This window comes from Panthera pardus, unplaced genomic scaffold (assembly GCF_024362965.1).
Source record: "Panthera pardus isolate Hobbes unplaced genomic scaffold, ASM2436296v1 HiC_scaffold_24, whole genome shotgun sequence".
NCBI classification, from domain to species: Eukaryota; Metazoa; Chordata; class Mammalia; order Carnivora; family Felidae; genus Panthera; species Panthera pardus.
This window is the reverse complement of record NW_026526810.1, coordinates 85,786,009-85,809,826: the sequence shown is the minus strand read 5'-3', so window position 1 is coordinate 85,809,826 and position 23,818 is coordinate 85,786,009. Positions and strand designations below refer to the sequence as shown.

The window sequence follows — 23,818 nt, the reverse complement described above, 5'->3', positions numbered from 1 at the left end:
AGAAACTGCTCAAGTAATCAATAATCCTCTAAACTACTACCAGGATCAAAGAGACATACACCAAATGACCTATGTGATGGAGAATATTTCAATAAATCCCATTCTAACAAGAATCCTAAACTAGCTTTACTAACAGTTTATATAAATCATTAGTATATTAAATTTTTACTCTGGTTTATCTGTATTTTAGATGATATTCTTCTAATTAAGTCTACTAACTCACCTAAGGCAGAAAACTGGTTCCCTATTAAGATCACAAGGAACTTTATAAGAAACCAAAATATTCTAACTATCATTATTTATATTAAACACTTGTTTCTTGTAACTTCAAATTAAGAAGAATAAATATCAAGTATTCTAGTTTCACCATCATATCAGTAAGGAAAAGTTACAACAAAACTCTACCTCTTCATGTCTCATTCCTTCTATCATTTGCATAATGCTTATAAAATGGTGGCAACGATCTGAATGGTCCACTTGATACGTAGGAAAAGGATGATCCTGCCATACTCTCCAATCAGATAGAGAGAGTTGATGAATTCCAGTGGCTGGGTCTTGAGTCTTGAATAATGATTTAAAAAATAGCAAAAATGATAAATATACATACTCAGATTTCATAAACTTATTTAAAAAACAGTATAATCAGCCTACTATAAATAATCAATTGATTTGGGTATTTTGAACTAAAAACTCAGGAGAATAAAGAAAAATAAAATAACAGTTCATGAGTTTGAGCCCTGCACCAGGCTCCGACTGACAGCACATAGCCTGCTTGGAATTCTCTCCTTCTCCTCTCTGCCCCCTGCCTCCCCCTCTCTCTCTGTGCCTCCCTCACTCCCATACTATTTCTCTCTCTCTCTCTCAAAATAACTTAAAAAAAAAAAAAGTTTTACACAGTTTCAAAAAAGTGTACAAGGATACTCATGACAGCATGATTTTGTTAGTAACATATTAAAAAGAATTCCAAAAACACAACAGGAAAATAAGTAGTGAAGCAAACTATGGTATACTACAGAGTAACATAACAACCATGGAAATTATGCCTATGGAAATGCTCATATAGTAGAAAGTAATTGGAAAAATGCAGACATTATGTAAATACACTACAGTGAAATAAAAATATATACACAATAAAGAATATAAAGAAATTAGTTCTACAAACTTAGACTTTAATATTCTTTTTAAACTGTTTACATTCTTAATTTTTTAAGTAAGCTGACATTCTAAACATACACATTCCTCTCCACTCCCAAAGCTATTGCATTATCACTCTAAAGAGCATCTGAAAACATGTCCAACTTACTGGTCTGTCTTCCTCATTTTCTAAAGATAAAAACTGAACTTGAGGCAATGTTATTTCCTTAATTTCATCACTGTCTCTTAACCTATAAAGTTTGTTCCATAATTTAAATTCTTCTGCTGATAGGTACCAATCTTTCTTTGAATTACTTTGCTTCATTCCTACAAGTTGAAAAAAGAATTGAAAAGAAGTTTTTAAAAATCTGCTAGGCAAACACAAAATACACAACATCAGCTCAAACTCTCTGTTTATATCTATTTATATTTGCTAAATGACTGATTCTCTTCCTCAAAACCAGTATTCTTCACATAATCATTTGGTTGTCACTTCCTGCTTCTATAGATCTTCTAACTTTCTCTCACCTCTTTGAAAGTACTAGTACAGCCTCCTGTCCCAGAAGCTAACCTTCCATAATGACTTTGTTAATGTAACAGAGCCAGGCAGCTAGGCTCTCAATCTTGGTTCGTTTTGGACTCTCTCCATGTTGTTGTCTAAGATCTGGCACAAAAGAGTCAAAAAACTTACCAGTGAAAACTGGTATGACTCTATCATTGTCATCTGAAAGATTATCTGACATTTGGTTGGGAGTAGGGGAAGATGTCAAGTCTAAAAAGCATTTTTAGCTTTAAGTCTTAAATGAGGGGGGGACGTGGAGGTAAACAGAAAAGACCTGCTTCAGAAAGTGAAATAATACACTTTTTTTAAAAAGTGTACCAAATTAGGGCACCTAGGTGGCACAGTCGGTTAAGCGTCCAACTCTTGATCTTGGCTCAGGTCATCATCTCAGGGTTCATGAGTTCAAGCTCTGCATGGGGCTCTGCACTGATAGCGCAGAGCCTGCTTGGGTCATTCTTTTTGTCTCTGCCCCTCCCCTGCCTGTGCATGCGCTTGCTCGCTGTCTCTCTCAAAATAAACTAAAAAAAAATTTTTTTTGAAGGTATACTAAATTAACCCTTTCTGACTTCCATAACCTCTACAAAGGAAAATAATCAGCAAACTGGAAGGGATAAACAGTATAAAGAACAAACTCTGGTCCAATACCACTGAGGACAGAAAACAATCAGAAAGTCTACTGAATTAGGAATCAGACAACTTCTGTCTTAGCTATTCCCAAATACTGTATAACAAGCTTTTGAAGGCACCTGGGTGGTTCAGTTGGTTAAGCGTCCCACTTTGGCTGGGGTCAGGATCACATGGTTCATGGGTTTGAGCCCGTGTTAGGCTCTGTGCTGGCAGCACAGAACTTACGTGGAATTCTGTCTCTTTCTCTGCCCCTCCCCAACTCATGCTTTCTCTCTCTCTCAAAATAAACAAATTACAAACTTTAAAAAAAAAAAAAAAGCTTTTGTTAAATAACAGGTTTAAATTTTCAGGTCCCTTTGAGATCTAACAATTTGAGGCTCTCAGACTCTTAAAATTGGAAGGCATTCCTATCTTTTAGTCACTTTAAATAAGTTCAGATCTCTAAGCCCAGATGAATTATATACTAATATAGAGAAGATTACATTTATACATACAATCTTAGCAAGATGAATCAGTGACACTTGAAAAATCAGGAAGGGGCACCTGGGTGGTTCAGTCGGTTGAGCGTCCGACTTTGGCTCAGGTCATGATCTCACAATTTGTGAGTTCGAGCCCGCATCTGGCTCTGTGCTGACAGCTCAGAGCCTGGAGCCTGCTTCTGATTCTGTGTCTCCCTCGCTCTCTACCCCTCCCCCACTCATGCTCTGTCTCAGAAATAAATAAACATTAAAAAAAAAATTTTTTTTTAAAAAGAAAAATCAGGGAGGATGGGGAAAAAAAGCATAGAAACATGAACATGAGCTAATATTTTTAAAAATAGGTTCTAAAAAAAAGGTTCTAGAATTTTACAAAAGAAATTTGTCATCCATGTCTAGTTACATTTTAGAGCCAATTATTAAACATATGGTTTATTTTAACATTTACAAAAATACAATTATCACTGAGAATAATTAATGCCAAGTTAATCAAGTTTTGATGCTATTATTAGTTAAATAAATTCAAAAGAATCCAAAATACCATTGACTCCTAAATAATTCAGGGGTTAGGTTATGCCCCAGCTAAAAACGGGCACTTAACTTTTGGCTCCCCTAAAACTTAACTACTAATAGCCTACTGTTGTTTGGAAGCCTTACTGATAACATAAATAGTCGATTAACATATATGCTTTCTATGTTTTATGTATTATTTACTATATTCTTATAATAAATGTAGAAAAATATTAAGAAAACCATAAGAGAAAATACATTTACAGTACTGACCTATATTTACTAAAAAAAACTACAGTTAGACCAGTGTTGTTCATGGATCAACTATACATACTATCTTTTTTCTTTAGCCAAAGGTCTGGCAAAGTATTGTGAATGACAGGTATATTCCTATTAAGTAGATCTGTCTGAGATTTAATAAGCATATCCAATAACAGCTGATTATTAGCTGTTACTAATAATTAGCAATAACACTGGTTAACAGCTCTGAATTAATGGAAAGAACATTAATAAAGTGAATCCAAAGCAACGGACTAGGGTGGAAAGGATCTTGAAACTTCATGGTATGAAAATCAGTGGAACTGACAGTTAAATTTGAGAGGTATCGTCTTCAAATATATAAAGAACTGCTACTTAAGTACACAAAGGATCAAAACCATTCCTTGTATCTAGAAATAACACTAAATCAATGAGAAGAAGGTACAAAGACATTTTTCAACATATGAAAGAAACTTCTTCTGTATAGGGCTTCTACATAGGGAAGAACCTTTATAAAGAAATAGAATTTCTAGATTAAAAGATATTCAAGCTGAGACTGAATATGCATTTAACAAGAATACTGAATGCAGATCAAAACCACAAAGAAACATCATCTCCCAGCTGTTAGGAGGGCTACAATCAGAAAGTTGAAACATAACAAGTGTTGGTGAGGATATGGAGAAATTTGAATCCCAGTATACTGTTAGTGGCGTCATAGAGTGGTACAGCTGTTAGAGAAAACAGCATGGAGGTTCCTCAAAAAATTAAAAATAGAACTACCATAGGATCCAGCAATTCCACTTCTGGGTACATACTCAAAAGAACTGAAATCAAAGAGATACATGCACCCCATGTACACTGTAGCAGTATTCACTATATGTAAGAGATGTAAGCAATCCAAATGTCCACTGACAGATGAATGGAGAAAATGTGGTATGTACAAACAATGGAATATTATTTAACCTTAAAAAAGAAATCCTAACTGGGGCACCTGGGTGGCTCAGTCAGTTAAGTATCCAACTCCTGATTTCGGCTCAGGTCATAATCTCATGATCATGAGATCAAGCCCCATATTGGGCTCTGAGCTGGGTGTGGAGCTTAAGATTCTCTCCCTCTGCCCCTGTACAACCCTCAAAAAAAAAAAAAAAAAAAATCCTACCATTTGCTACAACATGAATGAACCTATAGGAAATTATGGTAAGAGAAATAAGCCAATCACCGAAGCACAGGTACCGCATGATTAGACTATCGATATAATATTATCTAAAATAACACAATCAGAGAACAGAATGGTGTTGCCAGGGGCTGGGTGGAGGGAAAAATTGGGAGTTCTTGCTCAAAACATCTAAAGTTCCAGTTGTATAAGATGAATACATTTTATAGATCTGCTATATAACATAGTGCCTAAAGCTAATATGACCTCCTTCTTAAAATATTTTTTAAAAATAGCTGCAGAAATACCTCCTATCTTGATAGGTAATTTAACCAGATGATCCCCAAGGTTCCTTCCAAATGTTAAAATATAACTATATGATTTTATGATTCTTTAAAAGCTCTAGTTAAAGATTAAGCAAAATTTAAAACAAAAAATTTTCAGTTTCTCTTCTTCATAGTGTTAACATTTCAAGATATTTTCTTGATATCACCAAAATCTCTGCAGTTCTTAAACTACCAACTCTCATTACTAGATATGCTCCCTGGCACCAAAGTATTTGTTTCTCACTGACTCAGTATCACCAGGAACTTGGTCTAACTTGGCCACTATCTCATATAAGAGTAAATTTAAAAAAAAAAAAAAAAAATCTCTTTTGCAGAAAGGGAAAGAAACCATTTCCCTTCCTTATCTTTTATTTATTTTTTTAACTTTCTTTTTTTAAATAGGTTCCTTGCCCAATGTGGAGTTTGAACTCACAACCCTAAGATGTAGAGTCAGGTGCTCTACCCACTAAGCCAGTCAGGAGCCCCCCTTCCCCTTCCTTTTCTTAAAATAATTCCAGAGATCCCTAATGTTTATAAATCTTTTAACTCTTTGGTATTTTATGTGAATCTCTGTAAAGTCTGAGCAAGCCTCTAGTTAGCATTTCAACCATAGAGGTTTCCCTAAGGATGTCGGAACTCTCTCTGAAACATCAAGGAAGATAGTGACTCTCTCTCCTAGTTACCAGGGAAGTTTAGCCCTAGGCACCATTCCCTTCACTATCTATTTGCACAGATAAAAGAAGTCTTATTTCTTTGAATAAAGGCACTAAAGCTACCACAAATGGCTACCTTAATTACCAGGTGAATTGAAGATGAACTATGAAAGAATATATAGAAAAAGGTGCTATCCTCTTATGTGAGGATAAATTACAATTAATCTTGAGAATATGTATGTAAACAATTGTAACTACCTGAAGGGATGTATAGGGTAGAATTTCTGTTTTGTATTACCTTAGTGGATTGTCTACGAATGCACACTAAAATCTGATTCAATCTCTATTCAATAATAAAACTGTTTCCTTCCTTTTCTATATTTTGTAAAGATGATTCTCTGAGTTGATAGGCCATTTTTAATCTTCCCAACACTGAGTTTCTATCACTATTCTGTCACTGTCTCCTTCCCTTTGTCACGTGAATAATCTCTTATCCTCTTCAACACTCATAACATCCTAAAATATACAGAGTTTCTCAAAAAGAAAATATATCAACATATGGCCTGTTAACTAACAACAGGGGGAAAAAATGCATGGTTCAAATGCAAAGTTTTTTACTCACCATTCTTATAGGAAAAGATAGAGGACTTCCGCTGCAAGTTCCGAGAAGGCTTCTCTGGTTCATAGACACCACATGTGATGAACATTTTATGTAATTCTGGATTGATTCCATCAGGCACCATTCGTGGACTTCCTTGGTAAAAATGAAGAACTTGCTTGTTACCTGAAATAGCTTTATAAATACTTCTTTTGTTGCACTGACTTTGATTATAAGTCTGCAAAGACAAATGTCAAATTACATTATTTCTATAATAATCATCTAGCCATGACAAGAAGTTTGGATTTGTTATAAACAGTAAATTAAACTCTGATCCACTTAAATACTGAGAATATCTATCTTGAATTTGAGGCCAGTTCAATTAACTCTTGAAAATCAGTTCAGGGGCGCCTGGGTGGCTCAGTCGGTTGAGCATCTGACTTTGGCTCAGGTCATGATTTCGCAGTCTGTGAGTTCAAGCCCCGTGTCAGGCTCTGTGCTGACAGCTCAGAGCCTGGAGCCTGCTTTGGAATTTGTGTCTCCCTCTCTCTCTGCCCCTCCCCCACTCATGCTTGCGCTCTCTCTCTCTCTCTCTCTGTCAAAAATAAATAAACATTAAAAAAATTTTTCAAAAAATCAGTTCAAAATCTAGTATTGTAAAAGCCTACCTTCATAACTATATTGCAAAAAGGAAATCTATTATTTAGGATCTTGCCATTTTTGAATAAGGCGAATATTTATATGTAAGTGTAAATTGCTTTTTTTAAAAATACTATTCCCTTATTCCAGCTTGTTACTTCATCTTTCTACACCTCAACTTTCTTTACTGTACACTGTGTATCATTTAAATGAGAAAATGTATCTGAAGCACTTAGAAGAGTGTCCAGGAGAGCAAGTGCTCATTAAACATGGGCAATTATGACTAGTTTACAGATAAGAAAACTAACAACTGAACACAGAAGTTAAGTGGTTTGCCTGAGGTAACATAATTATAACCTAATCCATTTATTGATAGTACACAGATTTTATAAGCTGCCAGATATTTCATTTATTGAGATCATTTTATAGATCAAAAGAATGTTACATAACATGCTATAATCACATGAAAAGTATCTGGGGAGAAATTCATTTTTCAGGATGAATTTTAAAGGGTCTATTAAACATTTTAAATCACTTTTTTAAAACTACTATAATTAACGAAAAATCTATATGAAACGACATATTGGGCCAAGGAAATAATCCCATTGAGTTACAAAAGTTACTCAACATTATAGCAAGATACATTCATACTTTACTATAATCTTGAGTGATGTAATTCAAGTCTCTTATCACTTTAAAAGAAAAAACTAAAAATAAAAAACAAGCCTTAGAAGCACAGGGAAATAGTAAAACAAAATAATACAAAAATAGTGATTTTTTTTTTGGTGTCTCTAAGTTGGTACTGAAGTACAAAAAATGTGTTTCTTCAATATGGATAAAAATTAGAGACTGAATCCAGTTAAGAATTCTCCCAATTACAAGAAAATAAATAGTCAGAATCTACTACAAAGTGGGGGGCAAAAATCAACCACAATTTCCTACAGATTGTTTCCACTTTGAATGTTAACAGATTGATATTTGTCTTAGGCTTTATTTCTCAAATTTCAAGTATCAAATCTCGTTTCTGAAAGTCTACTTACACGTTCTTCTCGTCCTTCAGCAAGGATAACAACAATTCTGCCTTGACGTTTGCGGCCAGTTCTACCCATTCGTTGTATAAGACGAATTGGGCTCTTCTGGGCATCAAAACATATTATAAGATCAACTTCTCCTATATCCAAACCTTCTTCACCAACACAAGTAGAAACCAATGTATTATAACCACCACTACGAAACTGTTTCACAACCTAAAATAAGAATGATTTAAAAATAACCAGATACAAACATAAGAGACTTGTAGGTCAAAACATACTTTTCCACTCACCCCAAAATGGTGAAATTGGATTATAAATCAGAATCCAGAATACCATGGAATAAGAAGTGGCAAAATGGCAATATAAACCAAAACAGATTGTGGTAAAATGCAAAGAGCAGTCCTAATGCTTTGGTTACATAACGGTTGTGATGGCAAAAGTGTTTGCTAATCATTTACACATAAATAAGAAATCCCTGATATTATTTAGCATCACTAAAAGAGCCATGGGCAGGTAAATGGCCCAGAGCAATTACTGCTGCTTAATCATATCCTAGACTTATATTTATTTTTTGGTGTATCTAAAGTAAAAACTTTTATTACTCCTAAAACTCCTATCTTACCTTTTATACTGCCATTCTAATGAAGGGTAGCAGAATACGCCACCCCAAAATATGACTGTGGGAGTCTAGGACATACTGCCCCGAAATATGTTGCTTTGACCTATTGACAATATTGAACTGTAGACACTTGAAAAACAGCAAAAGCAGGGAAAGGCTTCCTCTCCCCTTATCTGTCCAAAAACAGATTCTCCAAAAGGAACTCAACTGTCATAAATCCCCTCCCCTGAGATTTTCATCAACCAGAAAAAACTGACTCATCACAAGGAGAGGCAACTAAAAGTTATTCCTGCACTTAGACAAACTTGATTACAAATTATCACACCTCCCATTTTTCTTCTAAGGGCCCATTTATCTTTCCTAAAAATCAATTAATTTCTACTTAGGAGCCTATGTCCCTCCTCTCCTTTCTCTTTTAAGATGGTATTTAAGGGGCAGCTGGGTGGCTCAGTCGGTTGAGCATCTGACTTCCACTCAGGTCATGATCTCCTGGTTCATGGGTTGGAGCCAGTGTCGGGCTCTGTGCTGACAGCTCAGAGCCCGAAGCCTGCTTTGGATTCTGTGTCTCCCTCTCTCTCTGCCACCCCGTCCCCACTTGCACTTGCACCCTCTCTCTCTCTTTCAAAAATAAACGAACATTAAAAAAAAAAAAATTTTTTAAAGATGGTATTTAAGTCTGAATTCTAAGCCACCTTAGGGAGTTACTGATTTTCCCTGAGTATCTCCCATGTATAACATAAGATATATATGTTAATAAACTTATTTGTTTTTCTCTTGTTAAGCTGCCTTTTATTACTGGGGGCTCAACTAACAGCCAAAAAGGAATAATTATTTTTCCTCTTCTATACCAAGATTTCTATCACTTTAATAAAACTGCAGTAGCCTAAGAATTAATAAAAAGTCAACGAAACATTTTGAAAAACTTCCTTGAGCCTTAAAAACTTATTCTGAACTGCTCTGAGCCTCAGTTTCTCTACATAACACCAAAGTTGCAGTTTTGTATGTGGCAGACAGAGGTAGTAATAAGATAATATTCAACAGATAGATAAAGAATAGAAACAAAAGTAGAATGATAGTATTCCAGAGAAATCAGTCATGCACTTGAGTAAAGCCTCTATAAATGCCTATTAAAATATCAGAATACCCAACACAGGGCTCCATTCCACAATCCTGGGATCATGACCTGAGCCGAAATCAAGACTCAGGACTTCAACCAACTGAGCACCTATCCTTAAACTAGCTCTATTATTGACAACAACAACCTCAAAAGCATGATTATAAATTTAAACTTATATTAAATCCTCTTGTAAACTTTTCCAGTAGCTTAGTAAGAGAGTTTTCTTTGAATATGAGAAACCTCAGAGTACAGGGATAACCAGTGATCATGATTAAAAGTTAAGATTAATCATTTCTCTTTGGAATCTGGAATCACATTAAGCCAAGGAAAGACTAACCTAATATTACCTGTATATAACTTAAAACACATGTCCTCTTTGCTCCCCCACCCCACCAAAAAATGGGTCACAGTCTTAGAAATGTAAAAGAAAAATAATTCTTTAATATAAATAGTTAACAGATGAATAAAAGATAGTTGACATACTTTTTAGGTAACATGTATAAATGAAACTATTATTTATTTGCCTAACACTGACTAATTTGCCGGGACTTTGAAAAATAATCAATCATAGAAAGGGATATGTGATTAATTAAACAAATTCTACCAGGATTTGTAATCCACTGATCCTATCATTTTTTCATTGCTTACACTTTATCCTCACTCCACTCTCATATCATAGTCCTCTGACTAAACTCCACCACTGAATATATCCCACTTTCCAACCAAATCTAAGCCCGTACCGACATAGGTGAATGGAAGAAAATACCAACCATTCTTATTGGTTTCACTTTAAACTCATAATCCCTCACTTGAGAGGGCCTTTAGTGCTATCTGAAAATCATTTCATATTCCCTAATCCATTCACTTTCCCCATTCTTCTAGAAAACTATATCCTCTTCTCTCCTCTTTGATCAAACTTCCATCCAACATTTCCTCCCATCCTCATTCTTGGCTGATGACAGGACAAAAATTGAGCAATCAAAAAAGACCTCCCACAGGATATCACTGTCACGTCTACTTACTCACCTGTATCTGTGCCTAAATAGTTCACCTTCCCTCCTGCTGTTTTGGATAAACTGCGTTTTTAACTGAGATCAGCTCCTATAGTTTTGTATACTAGATCCCATCGGTTTCCTCATCTACTCAAAGATCATACTAGCTATACTCTTGTCTCTGCTCTATTAACAATTTTTCTTTCTCAGTTGATCATTCCTATCAGTATACAAGCATATTGTTAGATCTCCTAATTTCAAAGAAACAATACTTCCATCTCTGCTCTCCTTTACAGCAAAAATTCTTGAAAGACTTGTATACTTGCTATCTCTAGGTCTCCTCTTCCTGTTCTCTCTTGAAAATACCTCAATCAGTCTTATCCCCACAATTCCAATGAAACTGTCCTTTTCAAGGTCACCTGCCTTCTGATCTCTTAATCCAAAGGTCAATTCCCATTTTTCATCTCATGACCTACTAGCAGTAGGTCTGCGACTAGCAGCACTTAAACAGTTCCTCCTGCTCATTTGGCCCACAGGTATCACACTCTCCTGGTTTTTCTACTATTACTAGCTACTTACTCTTATTCCCAAGGAAATCATAATCACTGCCTATACTAATAACAATGAAACCCTTGGCTCAGTCTTTGGACATCTTGTCTATCTCTATTCCATCACTTGGTAATTTCATCCAGTCTCACGTATATGATGATGATGATTCCCAAATATATATTTCCACAGACCTGTGAACTCATGAACTTAAGATTCATATATTCAACTGTTTATTCAACATCTCTATTTGACATTTAAAACAATGCAACTCAAAGTGTAGTTCGTGAACTGTTTATTACTGTTGAGGTTCAGGTGTTTAGAAATTTGACAGAGTAATACTATGTTTGTTGGCTTTAATAATAAAAAATCTGGCCATGAATATTGTTTTCATTAATTTTATTTTTTTAGTAATTCATTTTTATTCAACTGTATCTGTGACATACTAAGAGGAAATAAACTAGTCCTCCATCAACTAGTCCTCCATCAACTTTGATACTCCAAAAAACACTAATCTCATAGGTATGCCAAAGTTAACTCATCCAGAACCAAGTTACTGATATTTCTCTCCAAAACTTGCTCTTCCTACAGTCTTATCCATCTTCGTTAATAGCAGCTCTTTTCAGTTGCTCAAGCCAAATTCCTGGAATCATCATTGGAGTCACCCTTCACCCTCCTCAATCTCACACTCCACTTTAATTTGTCAATAAATCCCATCAGCTTGACCTTAAAATATATCCAGAATCCAACCAGTTCTCACAACCTTCCATGCTACCACTATAGTCTAAGCTACCATCATCTTTAGCTTGGTATCATAATAAGTCTTCCAATTGGGTTTCCTGTTTCTACCCTTAGTACCCTATACTTTATTCTGAAGATAGCAACCAGTGTGATTCTTTTAAAATATAAACCAGGCTGTAACCCTCGCCTATTTCAAACTCTCTAAAAGGGCTTCTTCTTTTCCCATCTCCCTCACAGTAAAAGCCAAAGTTACTGAAATGGATACACTCCACTTACACCACTGCACAGAGCATCTAAATTGACAATAAATAAGCAAACAGTGGCTTTGAATGACACACTGGACCAGATGGACTTAACAAATATATTCAGAACATTCCATCCTATATCAGAATACCCATTCTTTTCAAGTGCACATGGAATATTCTCCAGAAAAGATCACATATTAGATCACAAAACAGGCCCCAAGAAATTCACAAAGATTGAGAGCATACCATGTATCTTATCTGACCACAATGTTATGAAACTAAAAGTCAACCACATGAAAAATTTAGAAAGACCACAAATACATAGAGGTTAAAGAACATCCTACTAAAAACATGAATGGGTCAACCAAGAAATCAAAGAAATAAAAACAAAATACAGTAAAACAAATGAAAATTAAACAGTCGAAAATCTTTAGGATGCAGCAAAAGTGGCCATAAGAGGGAAGTATACAGCAATACAGTCCAACTTCAGGAAGCAAGAAAAATCTCAAACAACCTAACCTTATACCGAAAGTGACTAGAAAAAGAAAAAAAAAAAAAAAAAAAAAAGGAAGCCTAAAGTCAGGAGAAGGAAGGAAATAATAAATATTAGAGCAGAAATAAATGATATGGAAACTAAAAAAAGAAACAAAAACAAAACAATAGAATGGGTCAATGAAACCAGGAGCTGGTTCTTTGGAAAAAAAAAAAAAATCAATAAAGTTGATAAAACTCTAGCCAGATTTATCAAAAAGAAAAGAGGGCCCAAATTTTAAAAAATCGCAAATCATAGAGGAGAAATAAGAACACCACAAAAGTACAATTATAAGACAACCGGGAAGAAATGGATAAATTCCTAGGAACATATTAACCACCAAATGGAAACAGGAAGAAATAGAAAACTTGAACAGACTGATATGCAGCAAAGAAACTGAATCAGTATTCAAAAATCTCCCAAGACACAAAACTCCAGGGCCAGATGGCTTCACAGGCAAATTCTACCAAACATTTAAAGAAGAGTTAATACCGGGGCGCCTGGGTGGCTCAGGTGGTTAAGCTTCCAACGTCGGTTCAGGTCATGATCTCATAGTTCACGAGTTCAAGCCCCGCATCAGGCTCTCTCTGCTGACAGCTAAGAGCCAGGAGCCTGCTTCAGATTCTGTGTCTCCCTCTCTTTCTGCCTCTCCCTCCCTCCCTCTCTCTCTCTCAAAAATAAATAAAACATTAAAAAAAATTTTTTTTAAAAAGGAGAGTTAAAACCTATTCTTCTCAAACTATTCCCAAAAAAAAAAAAAAAAACCAGAAAAGGAAGGAAAACTTCCCAATTCATTCTATGAGGCCAGCATTACCCTGACACCAAAAGCAGAAAAAGACAGCACTAAAAAAGAGAACTATAGGCCAATATCCCTGATGAACATGAATGCAAAAATTCTCAACAAAATACCAGCAAACCAAATAAAAAAATACATTAAAAGAATCATCAAGTGGGATTTATTCCTAGGCTCCAAGGGTGGTTCAACATTTGCAAATCAATCGATGTAATGCACCACAGTAATAAAAGAAAGGATAAGAACCATATGATCTTTTCAATAGATGCAGAGAAGACATTTGCAAAAGTACAACATCCATTCATGATAAAAACCCTCAACAAGGTAAGTTTACAGGGAATATACCACAACATAATAAAGGCCATAGATGCAAAACCCACAGCTAGTATCATCCTCAATGGGGAAAAAGTAAGAGCTTTTCTCTATGTTCAGAAACAAGAGAAGGATATCTATTCTCACCTGTGTTATTTAACATAGTACTGGAAGTCTAGCTATACCAATCAGACAACACAAAGAAATAAAAGGCATCCAAATCAGCAAGGAAGAAGTCAAACATTCACTATTTGCAAATAACATGATACTGTATGCAGAAAACCCAAAGACTCCACCAAAAACTGCTACAACTGATAAATTCAGTAAAGTTGCAGCATACAAAAATCAATGTACAGGGGCCCCTGGGTGGCTCAGTCAGTTGAGCATGCGACTTCGGCTCAGGTCATGATCTCACGGTCCATGGGTTCGAGCCTCGCATCGGGCTCTGTGCTGACAGCTCAGAGCCTGAAGCCTGTTTCAGATTCTGTGTCTCCCTCTTTCTCTGACCCTCCCCTGTTCATGCTCTCTGTCTCAAAAATAAATAAATGTTAAAAAAAAAAAATTTTTTTTTAAATAAAAAAAATCAATGTACAGAAATCTGTTGCATTTCTATACACCAATAATGAAGTAGCCCAAAGAGAAATTATGGAATCGATCCCATTTACAACTGCAGCAAAAACCATAAGATACATAGGGATAAACCGAAACAAAGAGGTGAAAGACCTGTACTCTGAAAATTATAAAACACTGATGAAAGAAACTGATGATACAAAGAAATGGAAAAACATTCCATGCTCATGGATTGGCAGAACAAATATTGTTAAACTGTCTATACTACCCAAAGCAATTTACACATTTAATCAATCTCTTTCAAAATACCACCAGCATTTTTCACAGAGCTAGAACAAACAATCCCAATATTTGTATGGAACTCCAAAAGACCCCAAATAGCCAAAGCAACCTTAAAAAAGAAACGTAAAGCTGGAGGCATCAAAATTCTGGACTTCAAGTTACATTACAAAGCTATAGTGATCAAAATAATATGGTAGTGGCACAAAAATAGACACATAGATCAACAGAACAGAATAGAAAATCTGAAAATGGATCCACAACTGTATGGTCAATTAATCTTCCACAAAGCAAGAAAGAATATCCAATGGGAAAAGACAGTCTCTTCAAATTAATGGTGTTGGGAAAACTTGACAGCAACGTACAGAAGAATGAAACTGGACCACTTTTTTTACACCATACAAAAAAATAAATTCAAAATGGATTGAAGACCTAAATGTGAGACTTGAAACCATCAAAATTCTAGAGTAGAATAAAGGTAGTAACCTCTTGACATCAGCTGTAGCAACTTATCCTGAGGGAAGGGAAACAAAAGCAAAGATAAACTACTGGGACTACATCAAAATAAAAAACTTGTGCACAATGAGGGAAACAATCAATAAAACTAAAAGGCAACCTATGGAATGGAAGAAGACATTTGCAAATGACATAGCCGAGAAAAGGTTAGTATCCAAAATATCTAAAGAATTTATAAAACTCAACACCCAGGGTGCCTGGGTGGCTCAGTCGGTTAAGCATCCAACTTCAGCTCAGGTCATGATCTCACAGTTCGTGGGTTCGAGCCCCACATGGGACTCTGTGCTGACAGCTCAGAGCCTGGAGCCTGCTTTGGATTCTGTGTCTCCCTCTCTCTCTGCCCCTCCCCTTCCCTCTCTCTCTCTCTCTCTCTCTCTCTCTCTCTCTCTCAAAAATTAATAAACATTAAAAAATATTTTTAAAAAAAAACTCAACACCCAACAGAGAAAGAATCCAATTTAAAAATGGACATAAATTAACATTCTTCCAAAGAAGACATCCAGATGGCTAACAGATACATGACAAGATGCTCAACATCACTATCAAGGAAATACAAATCAAAACTATAATGAGAGATCACCTCACACTAGTCAGAATGGCTGAACTGAACAACACAAGAGACAGCAGGTGTTGACAAGGATGTGGAGACAGGGGAACCCTCTTATGCTGGTGGTGGGAATGCAAACTGGTGCAGCCACTCTGGAAAACTGTATGGAGATTCCTCAAAAAGTTAAAAATAGAACTACCATATGATCGAGCAATTGCACTGCTAGGTATTTACCCAAAGAAGACAAATATACTAATTCCAAGGGATATATGATCCCTATGTTTATTGCAGCATTATTTAAAGTAGTCAAATTATGGAAACAGCCCAAGTATCTATCTATCGACTAATGAATGGATAAAGAAGATATAGTGTGTGTGTGTGTGTGTGTATGTATATATGTATAAAATGGAATATTACTCAGCCATAAAAGAGAATGAAATCTTGCCATTTGCAGTGAAATGGATGGAGCTAGACAGTATTATGCTAAGTAAAATAAGTCAGTCAAAGAAAGACAAATCACATATGATTTCACTCATATGGAATTTAAAAAACAAAACAAATGAGCAAAGGAAAAGAAAGAAGAGAGAGGGAGACAAACCTGGAAACAGAACAAACTGACGGTTATCAGAGGGGAGGTGGGTAGGAAAATGGCTAAAATAAGTGATGGGGATTAAGGAGTACACTTATGTGATGAGCTCCATTTGTTGTATGGAAGTGTGACTCACTGTATCATACATCTGAAACTAATATTATACTGTATGTTAATTAACTGAAATTCAAATAAAAACTTAAAACAAAATTGGGGTGCCTGGGTGGCTCAGTTGGTTAAGCATCCGACTTCAGCTCAGGTCATGATCCCACGGTTCATGAGTTTGGGCTCCACATCAGGCTCTGTGCTGACAGCTTGGAACCTGGAGCCTGCTTCGGGTTCTATGTCTCCCTCTCTCTGTGCCCCACCCCCTCTCACTCTTTGTCTCTCTCTCTCTCAAAAATAAATAAAAACATTAAAAAAAATTTTTTTAACTTAAAAAAAATGGAAATGACCTAAAAAGTCCTAAAGGATCTGGTCTCCTACTTCCTCTCTCACTTTATCTCCTGTTTTTAAAGAAATGAAAAAATTTACTTAAAACTATTTGCACAAAAGCTTATTTTAGAATACAACTGCAGGAAAGCAATTATTGCAGGAATAAGAAAAAGGGTTGCTACTCTAGCCTATATAAAAATATTACTGACATAAGTGAGGAAAGGACAAAGCTAATATAAAATCAATAAGGTTTCTTATGGTAACGGACAAACTCAGGAAATAATGATTTTAGGTAATAATAAAACTGGCCAGAGATTAGGTTGGTACTATCAGTATTTCAAAATGCTTAACTCCTTAGACAAAAAGCTACTTCATTTTTCATTCATATATAAATGTAAGAGTAGTAATAATAACCTGCTAGATATCTGAATCTTTTAAAATACATATAATCAGGGGCGCCTGGGTGGCGCAGTCGGTTAAGCGTCCGACTTCAGCCAGGTCACGATCTCCCGGTCTGTGAGTTCGAGCCCCGCGTCAGGCTCTGGGCTGATGGCTCGGAGCCTGGAGCCTGTTTCCGATTCTGTGTCTCCCTCTCTCTCTGCCCCTCCCCCGTTCATGCTCTGTCTCTCTCTGTCCCAAAAATAAATAAAAAACGTTGAAAAAAAAAAAATTAAAAAAAAAAAAAATACATATAATCAGACTTGAGAAAGGTAAAGTTATTCTGTTTCAGATTCAGGGAAACCTCTTAGACTGTCCCCACAGATCCAGTCAGCTTAAACAAACTCTGCGGAATGCAGTGAGGACTGGTATAAAAGGTATTTAAAGAATAGTATTCCTCTTGTAACTAATGTTTACAAACTGAAGAAAAGATCTGTCAAAATTAATTAGACATTAAAGACACACCTAATTGTCAATGACTACTCAAATGAAGACCTATAGTTAATCTACAGAAACCTGTATACAATTTATAAAAATCAATAGTCTAAAACATCCCAAAAATACATACATAGCACTTAGAAAACTTATGACCTCTTATTCAGAGCATAAATGGTTTCATCTGACTGTATTTTTAAATTAAGATTTTTAAATAATAGGGCACCTGACTGGCTCAGTCTGTTGAGCATGTGACATTTGATCTGGGGGTTGTGAGTTGAGCCCCATATTGGGTGTAGAAATCACTTAAATAAATAAAAATTGGGGCTCCCAGGTGGCTCAGTCAGTTAAGCGGCAGACTTCAGCTCAGGTCATAATCTCACAGTCTGTGAGTTCGATTCCCGTGTCAGGCTGTGTGCTGACAGCTCAGAGTCTGAAGCCTGCTTCCGATTCTGTGTCTTCCTCTCTCTCTGCCCCTTCTCTGCTTGCTCGCTCTCTCTCTCTCTCTCTCAAAAATAATAAACATTAAAAAATTTTTTTTAATAAAAAAAAAGAAAAAATTTTTTAAAAAATGCATCTTTGGGGTGCCTGGCTGGCTCAGTCAGTGCAACGTGTGACTCCTGATCTCAGGGTTGTGAGTTTAAGCCCCACACTTGGGTGTAGGGATTTCTTAAAAATAAAATCTAAGGGAAAAAAAAGATTTTTAAATAACAGAAAAAAGAAATAAGCTCATTATTTGTTCAGAATATATAACTAAAGTGACTTAAAATAAATAAATAGTAAACATTTACTGAAGGCTCTACAGTATGATTTCACTTAATGCTTGCGACAACTCTATCAACTATGTTTACAGGTAAGGAAAACTGCGGCACAAGAAGTAGAGGAACTAAGTGGTAGGGCCAGGATTCCAACCTCGGTAATATGATTTCAGAGCCTTTCTGCTTAACCACTACACATTACCTTACTTGAATAAAGTCTCAAAATCACAAAAAACACTTTTCTGATCTTTCAAAATATGCCTCTGTTTATTTACATGTTAACTATAAAATTATCTTTAAGAAGTAGCTGATTGAGGGGTGCCTGGGTGGCTCAGTCGGTTGAGTGCCCAACTCTTGATTTCGGCTCAGGTCATGATCTCACAGTTCATGGGATCGAGCTCTGTACTGGGTTCTGCACGGACAGCGTGGAGCCTGCTTGGGATTCTCTCTCCCCAATTCACGTGCACTCCCTCTCCGTCTCTCTCTTAAAATAAATAAACTTAAAAACAAAGTAGCTAACCAACAAATTAAAACAAAAGAGGCATAAATACAAGCTAATCAATATTATTTTAATATTCATCACCTCCAAAAGTAATTACCTCCAGTTGTTCCTTCTGGGTAAACCCTTTCATGCTTTTCCCTGAGGCATGGCCAACGAAAGTCATCACTCTAATAACTGGCTGATGCTTTAAAAGCATTTCCGCAATTTCTTGAACACTATCTCGAAATGAAGAGAAGATCATAACTCTGGTCTCACCACATTTCTTTTCAGAGGCATTTTGAGCTACGTAACAAAAAAACACTCTCATTACAATTTTTTTTAAAAGCAATATACAAAAAGTATTTCAAAAGACAACCCTGAAACTATATACTAATGAATGATAATTCTTTCAAAAAAGTAATTTAAGATGTCTTAAACCTTTGCTGGTTTCCTCCTACCTTCTCTAGTAATTTTAATGTTCTTGGCTCCCTACCTCTCATTGGCTATCATAATAATCCTAAACAAATCATTGGCTGTCATAATAATCCTAAACAAATCAAATAAAAATCCTAAACAAATCAAATAAACATTACCTGAATCCCTTTTAACCAGTACTTCAATTCATGCATGATGCCTGTTATTCGCCTTTACTTTCTAAGTCAGAATCACAGAATTTTAGAGCTCCCACTGATTTCATAAATATTTCCTTTTCTTTTTGTTCACTAAAGGTACTTCCTTAATCCGGGCCATAGCATTCTGTCCCTGAATCTAAGATACTTGTAAATTCTCCAAGGTTAGGGGCATCTGGGGGCTCAGTCTGTTAGATGTCTGACTTGGGCTCAGGTTAGGATCTCACAGTTTGTGAGTTCAAGCCCTGCATCGGGCTCTCTGCTGTCAGTGCAGAGCCCAATTTGGATCCTCTGTCCCTCTTTCTCTCTCTGCCTTTCCCCTGTTTGTGGTCTCTCCCTAAAATAAATAAATGTTAAAAAAAAATTTTTTTTTAATTCTCCAAGTCTAACTATAGAATATACCCTATAGTCAATCACAAAGCTGATCCCAGTATCTCTGTGCTTGGGAGGTAGTAGAATACACAGAATAATTACATGATCTTTGAGGGTGGGCCACTTAATTTTCTGGGTTATCTGAAACCGTGACAGTTCATCTTTTTAAGCTTTAATTTCTTCATATCTAAAATGAATTGAATATAAAGTACATAGACTTGCACAAAGTAACTGGTTAATAATTGAATGTTGTATGAGGTTTTTTTGTTATTTACTTTTAAGCTTGCTTAGGACTTTGACAATCCTTTTCTTTCTTAGGATTTATGTTAATCTTTATGTGTGTGCCATACACTAAGCATTTTATATATTAACTCATTTAGTCTTCATAAAAACTCTAAGAATTAAATGATTTAATATATATAAAGTTAATTCACAATACCTAAGGAAAAAGCAACAGCTGTTGCAAAGAAAATTATTCTAGATAAACCTTCTTTGAATTACCATAGCATCAAGCCTCTACATCTGACCAACTTCTGACCAACTGCTACTCTCAATGCAAACCCTATCAGCTTCAACAGGCTATGCAGCCAAAGTTCTACCTTCATTCCACTGAAGACCCTCTACAAAAGACATCAATAACTTACATATTGCCAAATTCAATGGCCACTTTTTTTAAATTTATTACCTTTATTTATCTTAAGAGAGAGACAGAGTGTGAGCGGGGGAGGGGCAGAGAGAGAGGGAGACACAGAATGCAAAGCAAGCACCAGGCTCAGAGCTATCAGCACAGAGCCCGACGTGGAGCTTGAACCCACAAGCCATGAGATCATGACCTGAACCAAAGTCAGATGTTTGACTGAGCCACCCAGGCGCCCCCAATGGTCACTTTTTAGTTCATTTTACCAACCTCTCAGCAGCATCTAACACAGTCCACTACTTCTCACTGAAATAGTCTCTTCCCTCAGCTTCTCTGCCATTCACTTGTTCAGTTTCTTTCTTAACCTCCTTTGTGGTGGTTTTTTGCTCTGATTTTTTTTTTTTAGGATTTTATCTTTAAGTAATCTCTACACCCAACATGGGGCTCAAACTCACTACCCTGAGATCAAGAGTCACATGATCCACCAACTGAGCCAGCCAGACATCCCCCCCAACTTTAAAAGGACTACATTCTAGGCCTTCTCTGGTCTCTAAACTGTATTCCCGGTAATGTGATGATAACCATTTCTGAAACTTTAAATATTACCTTTATGCTGAAGACTCCAAAATTTATTCATATACATGTAGAGAATATACATATTCTATAAAAATAGCCCAGATCATTCTTCTGAGATCCTGTTTCACTTAGTCAGTACTTACATATCTCTACCTACATATCTCAAAACCATCTAAAAGTGCATGTTCTTTCTTCTGTATGCTGTTCCTAATTTTTTTTGTTCATACAATTACACACACACACACACAAAGGATTCCTTTTATTTTTCTTATATCCTATGTCCAATCTACCAGCAAATACTGTTGGCTCCAAATTCAAAGTATATGTAGAATCGATAACCACTCAGCACCTCCACTACTACCATCTTGGCACCAGCCACCATCATCTGGCATCTTCTTAAACATGACGATAGTCTCCTAAGATGCTAATGTTTACACTCTGCAAAAGCTACCACAGTGATCTTTTAAAAATGTAAGTCAGGGGTGTCTGGGTGGCTCAGCTGGTTAAGCATCTGACTTCAGCTCAGGTCATGATCTTGCAGTTCGTGAGTTCGAGCCCCGTGTCAGGCTCTGTGCTGACAGCTCAGAGCCTGAAGCCTGCTTTAGATTCTGTGTCTCCCTCTCTCTGCCATCCCGCACTCATGCTCTGTCTCTCACTCTAATACATAAATATTAAAAAAAAAAAAAAAAAAAAAAATTAGAGGCACCTGGGTGGCTCAGTCAAATAAGTATCAGACTTCGGCTCAGGTCATGATCTTGTGTTCGTGAGTTCAAGCCCGACATCAGGTTCCCTGCTGTCAGCGTGGAGCCTGCTATGAAACCTCTGTCCCTCTCTCTCTGCCCCTCTCACACTTGTGTGCTTTCTCTCAAAATAAACATTAAAAAAGAATGTCTTTAAAAATTAAATACATAAATAAAATGTAAGTCAGAACACATCACTCTCCTGCTCTAAAGGTCCCTCTAACAGTTTCACAAAGCACAAACATTTGTAAAATAAAAACCAAAGCCTTGACTTGGCCTATAAGCTACCTCTCCAATCTTTGCCTATACCACTCTTTTGTTTTCCTTAATGTTTCTTTATTTTTGAGAGAGAGAGAGAGAGAGAACATGAACAGGGGAGGGGCAGAGAGAGAGGGGGCACAGAGGATCCAAAGCAAGCTCTGCGCTGACACCAAAATGCAGGGCTTGAACTCACCAACCATGAGATCATGACCTGAGCTGAAGTCAGATGCTCAATCAACTGAGCCACCCAGGCACCAGGCCTATACCACTCTTACACTACTCCAGCACATTGGTTTGTTTACTGATCCTCAATCATACCAAATACCCTATTGATTCAGGGACTTTGAATCTACTATTCTCTCTGCCTGATATGATCATCCCCCAGAAATACACAAGGCTTACTACCTCACTTCCGTCAGGTAATGACTCAAACATCACCCTAGAGATAGGCTTTCTCTAACACTCTATATAAAACAGCACTCCTCCACGACTATTTCCTTACCTGCCTTACTTCTCCCCACTATTATATATTGTTTTACTGTCTGCTTGCCTTCTATTGCCCCAGATTGACTTTTCTTTTTCATATAATACCTTATTCTTAACATTCCCACCATGTCCCTTGTCCCACCCTCCCAAAACTTCTCGAAATCTTCTTTTTTACATTTATTATCCAGGGTAATTAAAAGCCCATCTTCCCCATAAAGTCAGAGTTTTAGCTCTTTCAGTAACTTTGTCTTGCCTTGAAGCTACTAAACATGACTTACTATTCCATGACTTGAAATGTTCAACTACAACTTCTTCTAATTTCTTTAACTTTGGATGACTATAGACAAAATTTTTATCTTTATCTCCTGTAAAACAAAAACCAAAAAATCATTCTATATTTTCTATATTCAATTAATGTATTTTAATTATCCTTTTCAAAATAGATTTGTTAAATCTTACTTTTTTTCTGTTCATTTAAATACTAAGTAGCATCTGGGTAGCACATAAGCCCTACTATAAAATAAACTTTGAATTTTTATTATAATTTCATTCTGAAAGAGAATCCAGATGAAATCAGAAGCAAAGTAGATGGGAAAAATAGGTTTTGAATTAAGCTTTAAATCAGTTTTTGGTAGTTCAAAGAATTTTCACTAACAGTAACAACTACTAGCATCTATTTAAAGTTTATAACCTTGAATATATACTTATCCTAACTTAAAGAATAAAATCTTTAAGCATTTAACAGATCCGTTGCCACAGAAATAAAAGTGATTATAGATAATTTGGATCAATGAAGTCTAATTTCAAAATTAATCTGATAAAGAAATAATATAAAGTTTTAAAAGAAAAACCAGACCTTTTTGGATAGAAGAGCCACTTGCTGAAGTACCACGTGTATGTGCAAACATGCACTCTAGATGATTATAGAGTTTCATGAAGTCTTCATTTCGGCTAAGTTCATTTTTTGCCCGAGTCATTCCTTCAGAAATTAAGTAAAGATTTTCCAAATTAACAAATAAGTTAATCAAATTTATTATTCATTAAAAAGAAATTAGGGGCGCCTGGGTGGCTCAGTCAGTTGAGCATCAAACTCTTAATTTCGGCTCATGTCATGATCTCATGGTTCGTGAGTTCAAGCCCCACATCGGGCTCGACACTGAAGGTGCAGAGCCTGCTTAGGATTCTCTCTCCCTCTCTCTCTG

At 36.1% G+C, this 23,818-nt stretch overlaps 1 protein-coding gene across 3 annotated transcripts in view; it reads right to left on the bottom strand.

The window, feature by feature from the left end:
• Positions 1 to 23,818, bottom strand: part of FANCM (FA complementation group M) — a 70,455-nt gene that overhangs the window by 27,462 nt on the left and 19,175 nt on the right. For all 3 annotated transcript variants that reach the window (XM_019451909.2, XM_019451908.2, XM_019451907.2), the window contains exons 7-13: positions 23,473 to 23,595; positions 22,895 to 22,981; positions 19,034 to 19,218; positions 7,977 to 8,183; positions 6,322 to 6,535; positions 1,304 to 1,461; positions 406 to 561 (exon numbers count right to left, since the gene is read on the bottom strand). In XM_019451909.2, the coding sequence (XP_019307454.2) occupies positions 406 to 561; positions 1,304 to 1,461; positions 6,322 to 6,535; positions 7,977 to 8,183; positions 19,034 to 19,218; positions 22,895 to 22,981; positions 23,473 to 23,595 (1,130 nt within the window). The remainder of the gene's footprint in view (positions 1 to 405; positions 562 to 1,303; positions 1,462 to 6,321; positions 6,536 to 7,976; positions 8,184 to 19,033; positions 19,219 to 22,894; positions 22,982 to 23,472; positions 23,596 to 23,818) is intronic.